The sequence below is a fragment of the Ranitomeya imitator genome, chromosome 2 (assembly GCF_032444005.1).
Source record: "Ranitomeya imitator isolate aRanImi1 chromosome 2, aRanImi1.pri, whole genome shotgun sequence".
NCBI lineage: Eukaryota > Metazoa > Chordata > Amphibia > Anura > Dendrobatidae > Ranitomeya > Ranitomeya imitator.
Window position 1 is genome coordinate 175,928,895 of NC_091283.1, and position 12,873 is coordinate 175,941,767.

The window sequence follows — 12,873 nt, forward strand, 5'->3', positions numbered from 1 at the left end:
TTTTTAAGCCGCCACCATAACACGGTAGACACTTTTGGTCGGGCCCTACTCTGCTGTAACCTATTAAATATTTGTTAAAATATGCAATACAATTTAGGTATATTTTTATTTATTTTTGAATTTTTAAAATGACCAATAGTATCACATACAAGGAACAAATACCGCTACACCATGTCAAGACCACATATTACCGCCACAGTGATCGAATAACATCACATACGAGGAACAAATACAACAACACCATTACCAGACACCATATTATTACCACATAGTGACCAAATAGCACATACAAGGGACAAATACCACCGCACCATGACCAGACCACATATTACCATTAGTGACCGAATAATATCACATACAAGGAACAAATACCACCGCACCATGACCTGACCACATATTGCCACCACATAGTGACCGAATACTACAATACTGATCAGTAATAAAAAAAAACACAATACCATCACCATAAGTGCCAGTATTCACAAGAGATCTGTACTTAGCATGCAGTGTCTGTGTACAGGTAATACAGTGATCACTGGTGACATTATGCACAGGAGCTCTGTATATAGTGTATAGTGTCAGTGTATAGGTAACACACTGACTCACCAGTGACGTCTCTAGGTGAAGTCCTTCATCTTTCATCCAGCGCATACCGCCATCACTTCTTCCAGCCAGGACTTGTCTCTGCAGGAAATAACACAGTTATCTCGAGCTCCGCTTGCAGAACACATTACTTAATTTTTCCCAACTTCTACATTACACCACATGAAGAAAAAGAGGCGACAGTGTCACTCTACACAGTAACAGGACCCCCCCCATTTAAAACAGTATACTCAAAAAAATATATATATCACTGCAGTAATAATATCCCTTAATTAGCCCCTATGGTAATAATATCCCCCATCCTGGCCCCTTGTGTCTCATTCCTCCAGCCATATGTTCTCGCATCCTGCCCTCATGATTATCCATTCTGCCCCATATGATCTCCCCATCCTGCCCCATCTGTCTCCATCGTATCCATCCTGCCCCATGATCCTGCATGATCTGTCTCCAATCCTGCCCCCAGTGTCTCCAATCATGCGCCATGTCTTTCATTCTTCCCCGTGTCTCCAATCATGCCCGTATCTCTGTTCTGCCCCCAGGGTGTCCAGCATCTCTGCCCCCAGGGTGTCCGGCATCTCTACCCCCAGGGTGTCCGGCATCTCTGCCCCCAGGGTGTCCGGCATCTCTGCCCCCAGGGTGTCCGGCATCTCTGCCCCCAGGGTGTCCTGCATCTCTGCCTTTTGAATCCAGGCAAGCAAACCCCCCCACCCCCAGCTCACGCCACGTGGCACGCCTCACTGTACTGTACTCACCTGCCGCCTCCACCTGCTCATCCGGTCTGCAGCTGCAGCAGCCTGCACGTCGACCTCGGCCTGTCCTGCCAGTGTCCCCCATTACTGCCTGATACCCCAATACTGAGCCGCTGCTGCCATATGTATCCCTATTACTGCCCCTGATATCCCAATAGTGAGCCGCTGCTGGCGTATGTGTCCCTATTACTGTAACTGATACCCCAATACTGAGCCGCTGCTGCCGTATGTGTCCCTATTACTACACCTGATACCCCAATACTGAGCCGCTGCTGCCGTATCTGTCCCTATTACTGCACCTGATACACCAACACTGAGCCGCTGCTGCCGTATGTGTCCCTATTACTGCACCTGATACACCAACACTGAGCCGCTGCTGCCGTATGCGTCCATATTACTGCACCTGATACCCCACTACTGAGCCGCTGCTGCCGTATGTGACCCTATTACTGCACCTGATACCCCAATACTGAGCCGCTGCTGCCGTATGTGTCCCTATTACTGTACCTGATACCCCAATACTGAGCCGCTGCTGCCGTATGCGTCCCTATTACTGCCCCTGATACCCCAATACTGAGCCGCTGCTGCCGTATGCGTCCCTATTACTGCACCTGATACCCCAATACTGAGCCGCTGCTGCCGTATGTGTCCCTATTACTGCACCTGATACCCCAATACTGAGCCGCTGCTGCCGTATGTGTCCCTATTACTGCACCTGATACCCCAATACTGAGCCGCTGCTGCCGTATGTGACCCTATTACTGCACCTGATACCCCAATACTGAGCTGCTGCTGCCGTATGTGTCCCTATTACTGCACCTGATACCCCAACACTGAGCCGCTGCTGCCCTATGTGTCCCTATTACTGCACCTGCTTTGTGGTTCTCTGTGCCCTCTAAATTCTAAAGCAACTCTCTGCAATATAGTAATGCCGGGTGCAAGTGCCTTAGAAAACAGTGCCCATATTTTTCCCCTAGAAAGTAATATTGCCCTGTGTGCCCCTTTGATAGTCACAGTAACCTGAGTTCCCCTATAACAATAAGTGCCCACTTTACATTTAATAAAGTCCCGAGTGTCCCCCTGTACAGCTCCCCTATACACAGCATGATGCTCTCTTATACACAGAATAATGCACCCACACAGTATACTGACTCCTTAGTAGCCCCCAAACTATTTGATGGCTCTAACACTGTATAATGACCCCCAGCACAGCGTTCCTTCTCCCATCATTGCGATCAGCTGTATTGGCTAAATGCCGCTACAGCTTATCTTCCTATGATGGTGGGGGGCCCCATAGCGGCAGAGTAGGGAGATCGATTCTCCCTGCTCTGTCGCAGAATGTAACTGTATTGGTGCGCTGCGTGCGGCCGATACAGTTACAGTAGCGTAGCTTCGGGTGGACCCCCTGAGAGCGCGGGGCCTGGGGCGCCAGCACCCTTGCCAACCCCCACCCCCCCTCCCCCCGGTATTACACTACTGACCATGTGACAAGTGGGCCTGTGTAACTTCAAATGCCACAGTCCGGCCCTGATGTTGGACCTCTGAACTGAGAACAGAAGAGGCTACAGAAGCCATTTAGCACTGGGTCCCGCAGTGTATATGCACAGCGTACATGTGTCGTGTATGTCACTTCAGTGTAATGGCCTTCTACTGCCACTAGATGGCTCTGTAGAACGATACATTTATAGGGGATGGAGGAGGGAAGTGAGTCAGTCTGTGGCTGCAGCCACATGAGGTGTATAGGTCTAAGGCTACTTTCACACTAGCGTTTTTCTTAATACGTCGCAATGCGTCGTTTAGGGGAAAAAACGCATCCTGCAAAGTTGTTTGCAGGATGCGTTTTTGTCCCATAAAGTAACATTACCGACGCATTGCGACGTATTGACACACGTGCGCCGTGTTGTGGCGGACCGCCGGGAGCAAAAAACGTTAAATGTAACGTTTTTTGCTGCCGACGGACCGCTTTTTCTGACCGCGCATGCGCGGCCGGAACTCCGCCCCCACCTCCCCGCACCTCACAATGGGGCAGCGGATGCGCCGGAGAAATGCATCCGCTGCACCCATTGTGCGGCGTATGAAACGATAGTGGAGCGCCCCCAGATACAGGGCCACAGGTTACTCGGTACCGGTCCTTTCTGTCTCAGTTCTGGGGTTGCCACGGTGTCTGGACCCGGTCCGTGACCCTGCTAAGGGGCGTCCAATAAAAGGTGATAGGAGTCTGTCAGGGATTCGTGACGCCACCTGTGGTGTTCGGTCAGGATGACCGACGCTGCTTGGGGTCCGCTGGGGTGATGGAATGGCAGCTAGATGGTATACCTTCCCACAGGTGAAGTATGTCCCCAGGGCTTCCCAGTAATGTAGATGGTGATGGTATGAGGTACAGTCAATAATGAGGACACAAGGTTGCAGTCTCTTTACCTCTTTACTGAAGACTTCAGGATCCTCAATCCAGAGCACGTTTAACAGGGCTATCTGAGACCGGCCGGTCTGATGGGCACATCCAGAGTTCCCTTTGCAGGTGGAAATCGTTGCCTACCACTAGCGCCTGTGTGTTGTAGTGCTACCCTGCTGAGCATTCTGAATAGTCCTCACAACTTCTGTTCTCGTTCGTTCGTTCTTTCTAGTTCTTTCTAATTCGTTCTCTTTCGTTCCAGATGTTTCTAGTTTCTCGTCCCCCAGGTATGTTATGGCTAGGACGCACCCGTATGACGGGAAGGCTCTGAGCTCTTCCGGGACCCTAGAGACGCCCCTCTCCACGCGTTGCCCCCTATGTCTGCTTAGGTGATGTAAGGTAGACAGCCAACCTATAATTAACTGTCCTGCGGAGTTTGAAGTAAGGCATAGAGTCAGTTACTTCCTCGGTGTTTCGGTCACCGGCTACGCGCCTCAGTAGAATGTTGCCGTTCTCGGGGCACGACTCCTACTGGCTCTCCTTTGTGCTTGATCTCGTTTCTCACTGTTCCACAATATCCTTCGCTTCGTGTCTCTTTCTTAGGATACCGCCGCAAGGTAGTGCAGGCGCGGTTCCGTAACGTTCTGTTCTGTTCGCTAGGTACCTGCCAGGTTCCCACGCCTGACAGGCACCCCCCTTGAATCTTCTCCCTGCAACACCCCCTGCCACGGGATGTTGCCTGAATCCAACCCAGTCAGCTTCTGACTAACTGCCTATCCAATCCCTAGTTTTACCAGTGTGAGGAGTGGCCCAATAAATAAAGCCTTTTTCTCCCCTTAGTGGCCGGAGTGTGAAGTCTAATGTGTGCTGGTGATACCTGGTCAGTAGAATTCCTTCAGTGCCATCAGACGTACCATCACTCCCCTTAGTGGCAGAGCGACGTTACTGCAACGACCGGATCTCTGGGGCGCTGCACTAGCGTCAGAATCTCGGCCCGATGCAATGCGATGGGCCGAATCCGACGCTAGTGTGAAAGTAGCCTAAGATGTAGGCTGTGCATTTGGTGGGGTTCCCAAAGATAGGACCTGTCAGAGGGGAGGTCTCAATGCAGCCTGTGAGGAGTGACTGCTGCAGCCATCCATCCAGCCCATGTGAGGGATGGAGGTATCGGAGATTTCAGCTGAAATGACATTGGATAGACTGTAGACCTGTCAAGTGAATGTTGCAGACTTTAGCCCAGGTGGAGTTAGCCATACCCCCTATTTGCTCAGGTTTGCAGCCTAAAGCCGTGGATAGGTGATAACTTGCAGAGTTGGGGAGCCCCTTTAATTCGGTTCACACTTAAAGGTCTCCCATATTGGGACTGTGGCCCTATGCTAACAAGTGATCGCGCTCTGAGCAGGTTGTGTGATCTGTGGGCATGTGAATTCTGTAAATGGCAAAGGGCGCAGCGGCTGCAGATACCAGGAGGTGCCAGGGCATGCTATATCAGCAGCAGTGCCATGGTCCGGTGTCTCCTCCTATTAGACCCAGAGTGGTATGTAGATTTGGGCAAGAGCTGACAGGCATATTGGAATGTAGTCCGACCATTGGCCGTCATGGAAGACTTCAAATGGCCCAGACATTCCCTATAAGATTACAGCTCTGAAGCTTGTGTGCCTGGGGACTGCAACTGTAAAGCAACTCTGCCTGTGACATCCAGTAAGGGGTCGCCACTGCCACCCGCTGTACAGGCACCTGCAGAACAGCCCCATGGAAGTGAACAGGGTCGCTGCAGTTCCCTGCACCTCCAGGTGGCCTGGGCGCCACACCAGCGCTGCTGCCCCTTTATTCTCTGGATCTGTGGGAATCCCAGAACCAGGTCAGGATTTAGGGGGGCCCTGGGCCAACCACCGGGCGGGGGCCTCCCACCAATATAGGGATAAATATCTCAAAACATGTAAAATTCTCCACTCTGGAGATGCAGAACGGAAACTTTCTTGCCTATCATTGATCAGTTTATCGCTTCTCTTGACCAACGTCTTCAAGCATATAAAGGTATATCAAGCAAATTTAGTTTTTTTATTCAACTGAAAGAACTGTCTTCAGACGAGCTTAAACACAAAAGAAAAAAGACTCGACCAATAATGGTATGCACACCTATAAAATATGTCAAAATATCAAAAAATGTTTAATTACACCTCAAAGAAGATGACAAACATATAAAACCATTTAAAAAGGTCTGAATACAGAACCATAAGTCACCACCTCTAAGCACAAATATCATGAAATGACAACACTGCATAGATAAAGTGCTATATGTATATACAAGATGCAACTCCGATGGTCCCACTAAAGTGAAGAGGTTCAGCTGACCGTATGTGATGTGCTTGGCCACACTTAGCTGGGCACTAGACTTGCAAATATCTCCTATATCTGCAGGAAACTAGACTATGCCACAGTATATGGTAAGCCACATGTGTCTGTATGAGCAGTCTGGCTCCTATCAGAACATGCATATACGCCGTTTTCTTTGGGGGTGACAGGAAAGTCCGTCTGACCAGAAGGAAAAAAAATCCCCTAATTTCCACCTCTTGACGGTGCTCAAAAGTGACGTTCCCTTAATCAATAGAATCACATTACTGATCCTGTACTGATCCTGAGTTACCTCCTGTATTATACTCCAGAGCTGCACTCAATATTCTGCTAGTGCAGTCACTGTGTACATACATTACATTACTGATCCTGAATTACATCCTGTAATATACCCCAGAGCTGCACTCACTATTCTGCTAGTGACTGATCCTGAGTTACATCCTGTATTATACCCCAGAGCTGCACTCACTATTCTGCTGGTGCAGTCACTGTGCACTTACATTACATTACTGATCTGGAGTTACATCCTGTATTATATCCCAGAGCTGCACTCACTATTCTGCTGGTGCAGTCACTGTGTACATACATTACAGTACTGATCCTGTACTAATCCTGAGTTACATCCTGTATTATGCTCCAGAGCTGTGCTCACTATTCTGCTGGTGCAGTCACATGTACATACATTACATTACTGATCCTGTACTGATCCGGAGTTACATCCTGTATTATGCTTCAGAGCTGTACTCACTATTCTGCTGGTGCAGTCACTGTGTACATACATTACATTACTGATCCTGAGTTACATCCTGCATTATACTCCAGAGCTGCACTCACTATTCTGCTGGTGCAGTCACTGTGTACATACATTACATTACTGATCCTGAGTTACCTCCTGTATTATACCCCAGAGCTGCACTCACTATTCTGCTGGTGCAGTCACTGTGTACATACATTACATTACTGATCCTGAGTTACCTCCTGTATTATACCCCAGAGCTGCACTCACTATTCTGCTGGTGCAGTCACTGTGTACATACATTACATTAATGATCCCGTACTGGTCCTGAGTTACATCCTGTACTATAGTCCAGAGCTGCACTCACTATTCTGCTGGTGCAGTCACTGTGTACATACATTGCCTCTTCTCTGGAGTTACAGCCTTATAGGAGCTGAGATAAGCTGTTACTGGTTTGTATGATAACAGGTTCACTGTTATCAATAACATATAGCAGAACTGTGAATGCAGCTCTTGAAATATATTATAGGATGTAATTGGCTAATCCCCTAAAAGTGAAGTCCTTGGCTTGTCCTCTATTCTCATGTGCTGAGCTTGGTATTGTGTGAGGATCGGTTTAGCTCCCATTCTGTGGGCTGCCGCTCATCCGTCAGTGGTCCCAGGTTCTGTACAGCGATGCCTCCCTCGCTGCTGCTGCTCCCAGTGTCTCTGAGGTTGGATCTGCCCACAATATTGTCTTCATCCAGTGTACAGCCATTGCCATATTGTACGGTGCGGCAGACATGAGAATATGGCTGCTCGGATGGGTCCAGTCCTCCAGGTCTGGGTATGATATGCTGCCCTTTAACCCTTTTTGCCAAGATGGTGTAGTGGAGCACAGCCCATGCACAGCCCCCACCCTCTCCAGGGGTTGCAATGTTTCCTCAGCTCTCCTCTCAGGCTGTCATTGTGTCTCTGCTTTAGCGGCTGCATCTGCTCAGTCTGCAGAGGGAGGTGATCCCTGGTCCCTTAACATGCCTGGCACTATCTCACCCTAATGTAAGGATCAGCAGCAGGGAGGAGGGCATAGAGCGGCTGACGGCTCCCTCATGGGGGCGGCAGTGTTGTGATTTTGTGCATCTTCCAGCAAACTTCCAGTCACCACCACCTCCTCCTTTTCTTCTTCTCTGTTTATAGGCTTTCACCTGACAAGAGCGGGGTCATCCTAGACATCAGCACCCTGAAAATGAATGAGCTGGAGACAGAGGTCCCTCCGCTGCCTCCAAGATACAGATTCAGGGACCTTCTGCTCGGAGACCAGACCTTCCAGAATGATGACAGGTAAGGTTGGAAAACTGTGGGATGACAACTGACTGTAGCGGCTGTCCATGTTGCTGAACCTCCCAGAAGGGGATGAATGGTAAAAGGGGTTCTGTGTGTCCATGGCTCCGAACCTCTACTGCACCTCCTAGAAGGGTGACCGGTAAGAGGGGGTCTTGTGTGTAACTATATGTGAGCTATCCATGGCTCCGAACCTCTACTGCACCTCCTAGAATGGTGACCGGTAAGAGGGGGTCTTGTGTGTAACTATATGTGAGCTCTCCATGGCTCCGAACCTCTACTGCACCTCCTAGAAGGGTGATCGGTAAGAGGGGTCTTGTGTGTAACTATATGTGAGCTATCCATAGTGCCAAACTTCTACTGCACCTCCTAGAAGGGTGACCGGTAAGAGGGGGTCTTGTGTGTAACTATATGTGAGCTATCCATAGTGCCAAACTTCTACTGCACCTCCTAGAATGGTGACCGGTAAGAGGGGGTCTTGTGTGTAACTATATGTGAGCTCTCCATGGCTCCGAACCTCTACTGCACCTCCTAAAAGGGTGACCGGTAAGAGGGGGTCTTGTGTGTAACTATATGTGAGCTATCCATGGCTCTGAACCTCTACTGCACCTCTTAGAAGGGTGACCGGTAAGAGGGGTCTTGTGTGTAACTATATGTGAGCTATCCATGGCTCCGAACCTCTACTGCACATCCTAGAAGGGTGACCGGTAAGAGGGGGTCTTGTGTGTAACTATATGTGAGCTATCCATAGTGCCAAACTTCTACTGCACCTCCTAGAATGGTGACCGGTAAGAGGGGGTCTTGTGTGTAACTATATGTGAGCTCTCCATGGCTCCGAACCTCTACTGCACCTCCTAGAAGGGTGATCGGTAAGAGGGGTCTTGTGTGTAACTATATGTGAGCTATCCATAGTGCCAAACTTCTACTGCACCTCCTAGAAGGGTGACCGGTAAGAGGGGGTCTTGTGTGTAACTATATGTGAGCTATCCATGGCTCCGAACCTCTACTGCACATCCTAGAAGGGTGACCGGTAAGAGGGGGTCTTGTGTGTAAGTATATGTGAGCTATCCAACCTACTGTCTCCTTCCCCATAATCCTGTAGAATGTAAGCCCGCAAGGGCAGGGTCCTCGCCCCTCTGTATCAGTCCGTCATTGTTAGTTTGTTTACTGTATGTGATATTTGTAACTTGTATGTAACCCCTTCTCATGTACAGCACCATGGAGTCAATGGTGCTATATAAATAAATAATAATAATAATAATCCATGGCTCCGAACCTCTACTGCACCTCCTAGAAGGGTGACCGGTAAGAAGGGGTCTTGTGTGTAACTATATGTGAGCTATCCATGGCTCCGAACCTCTACTGCACCTCCTAGAAGGGTGACCGGTAAGAAGGGGTCTTGTGTGTAACTATATGTGAGCTATCCATGGCTCCTAACCTCTACTGCACCTCCTAGAAGGGTGACCGGTAAGAAGGGGTCTTGTGTGTAACTATATGTGAGCTATCCATGGCTCCGAACCTCTACTGCACCTCCTAGAAGGGTGACGGGTAAGAGGGGATCTTGTGTGTAACTATATGTGAGCTATCCATGGTGCTAAACTTCTACTGCACCTCCTAGAAGGGTAACCGGTAAGAGGGGGTCTTGTGTGTAACTATATGTGAGCTATCCATGGTGCTAAACTTCTACTGCACCTCCTAGAAGGGTGACCGGTAAGAGGGGGTCTTGTGTGTAACTATATGTGAGCTATCCATGGTGGTAAACTTCTACTGCACCTCCTAGAAGGGTGACCGGTAAGAGGGGTCTTGTGTGTACCTATATGGGAGCTATCCATGGCTCCGAACCTCTACTGCACCTCCTAGAAGGGTGATCGGTAAGAGGGGGTCTTGTGTGTAACTATATGTGAGCTATCCATGGCTCCGAACCTCTACTGCACATCCTAGAAGGGTGACCGGTAAGAGGGGGTCTTGTGTGCAACTATATGTGAGCTCTCCATGGCTCCGAACCTCTACTGCACCTCCTAGAAGGGTGACTGGTAAGAGGGGATCTTGTGTGTATGGGAGCTATCCTTAGTGCTGAACCTCTGCTGCACATCCTAGAGGGGTGACCACTAAGAGGGGGTCTTGTGTGTAGCTATATGGGAGCTATCCTTAGTGCTGAACCTCTACTGCACCTCCTAGAGGGGTGACCGCTAAGAGGGGGTCTTGTGTGTAGCTATATGTGAGCTTCAAATATCAGGGACCTGGAGCAGTTTGCCAAAGAAGAATGGTCTAAAATTCCAGCAGAGCATTGTAAGAAACTCATTGATGGTTACCGTGAGCGGTTGGTCGCAGTTATTTTGGCTAAAGGTTGTGCGACCAAGTATTAGGCTGAGGGTGCCAATACTTTTGTCTGGCCCATTTTTGGAGTTTTGTGTGAAATGATCAATGTTTTGCTTTTTGCTTCATTCTCTTTTGTGTTTTTTCATTTAAGACAAATTAAATGAAGATAATTTGTGAAAAGAATTTGTGATTGCAATCATTTTCAGGAAGAAACTGAGTATTATCTGACAGAATTGCAGGGGTGTTAATAGTTTTGGCCACAACTGTATGTATCTAGATGGGAGACATCAATGGTGATGCACTTCTTGGAAAGGGGTGACCGGTAAGAAGGGGTCTTGCATGTGACTATATTATAGTTTTCCATGGTGCTGATCCTCTCCTTCACTCCTCAAAAATGGTTGAAAAGTAAGAAGGGATCTTCTATGTGACTATGTTGGAATTATCCATGGTGCTATCATCTGCTGCACCTCTTAGAAAGGGGTGACAAGTTAGACTGGGTCCTGTATTTGACGATTTTGGAGCTATCCATCCCCTGCCGAACCTCCTAGAAAGGGTGACCAGTAATATGGGGTCTTGTATGTGACTTTATTTTAGTTGTCCATGGTGCTGATCCTCTCCTGCACTTCTCAAAAAGGTGAAAACTTGGAAGGGGTCTTGTATACAACTATATTATGTATACCCCTCCTCACATGTAAAGCGCCATGGAATAAATGGCGCTATAATAATAAATAATAATAATAATATTAGAGTTGTCCGTGGTTCCGATCCTCTACTGCGTCTCCCAATAGGTGGTGACCAGTAAGAGGGGGTCATGTTGGGTTTGATGGAAGTTGAGCACCATGGACAGCTCCTTCAGCCCTACATACAGCAGTCTTGTGCACATCCTCTTTATTGGTTATCTTGGGACTTCACTATCTCACCAGTTTCTCCCTTGTTTTATTAGGATGACCTTACTGCAGTCAGGACTTAAAGTGGTATTCCCATCTCCAAGATCCTATCCCAATATGTAGTAGGTGTAGTAATAATAAAAATAGCAAATGCCTTCAATTAGAAATGTAGTATAGTTCTTCTGATTTGCTATGTCGCTTTACCCATGTGCAGGGCATTGTAGTAGCTTAGGTATCCATGGTTACGACCACTCATATAGTGACAGTTAGCTGTTAGTGGTCACAGTCATTTTGTGGCATCAGTCCAACCCTGGGGGGAAAAGTGTGGTCTTGACCCTATTCTTTTTTAGCAGTCAATGGGGATAATGAATCATCAATCATTTCTCTGTGAAGGTTTTTAAACGTGAACCATCCCTTTAAGGGAGAGCAATCGTAGGAGTCTAAATAGAAGCATTGATGGGTCTGAAGTTTCCCTTGTCTTTGTGTCGCGTGTTTTCTTGTGAGACTCGAGGTCACAGCAGAATACTGTGTCTGTGGCGTCTGGTACAATGGAGTCAATTCTCCAGACAGTAACGTAGAAGATGATTGGACTCCGCGCCGCTGTAACTATCAATTAGAGGGTAAATGAATAGTGCAGATCTCCGGTGGGGAGCCGCGTACAACGCTCATGGTGTGTCTGGACCTGGGATCAATACCATTCTCATATGTTTATTAGACTCCACCACCCCCTCAAATAATAAAACTTGTCTGATCAGTATTTTACTTGTTAGAGCAGCAGTTATAATGCTTCATGCTTCAGAGCTGCTCTTCCTCTTGGAACCATAGAAAACCATTATGGATATTTTCCCACAGTATTATCCTATTTTCCTACTGAAATTACTATGGAAGGAAAAGCAGTCGGACATGTAGATGAGTGGGCGGTTATGTGGGCTCCTGGGTTCCAGCTTTTTTGATGTTTCCATTGGTGGGCCACATATTCTAAGATCAACTCTTCTGATAAAAATTGTTGATCGTGAATCGTGATGCTGGGTGGGTCAGTGAGTGGGCAGATGGGTGAGAATAGGTGGATAAATGGGAATACCCACATTTCTGGGTGGGTCAGTGAGTGGGCAGATGGGTGAGAATAGGTGGATGAATGGGAACACCCACATTTCTGGGTGGGTCAGTGAGTGGGCAGATGGGTGAGAATAGGTGGATGAATGGGAACACCCACATTTCTGGGTGCGTCAGTGAGTTGGCAGATGGGTGAGAATAGGTGGATAAATGGGAATACCCACATTTCTGGGTGGGTCAGTGAGTGGGCAGATGGGTGAGAATAGGTGGATGAATGGGAACACCCACATTTCTGGGTGGGTCAGTGAGTGGGCAGATGGGTGAGAATAGGTGGATGAATGGGAACACCCACATTTCTGGGTGGGTCAGTGAGTGGGCAGATGGGTGAGAATAGGTGGATGAATGGGAACACCCACATTTCTGCGTGGGTCAGTGAGTGGGCAGATGGGTGAGAATAGG

The 12,873-nt window shown here is 48.3% G+C and overlaps 1 protein-coding gene across 2 annotated transcripts in view; it reads left to right on the top strand.

The window, feature by feature from the left end:
- KCNT1 (potassium sodium-activated channel subfamily T member 1) overlaps positions 1-12,873 on the top strand; it is a 370,149-nt gene that overhangs the window by 120,279 nt on the left and 236,997 nt on the right. For both annotated transcript variants that reach the window (XM_069748033.1, XM_069748032.1), the window contains exon 2: positions 8,012-8,155. In XM_069748033.1, coding sequence (XP_069604134.1) covers positions 8,012-8,155 — 144 coding nt within the window. The remainder of the gene's footprint in view (positions 1-8,011; positions 8,156-12,873) is intronic.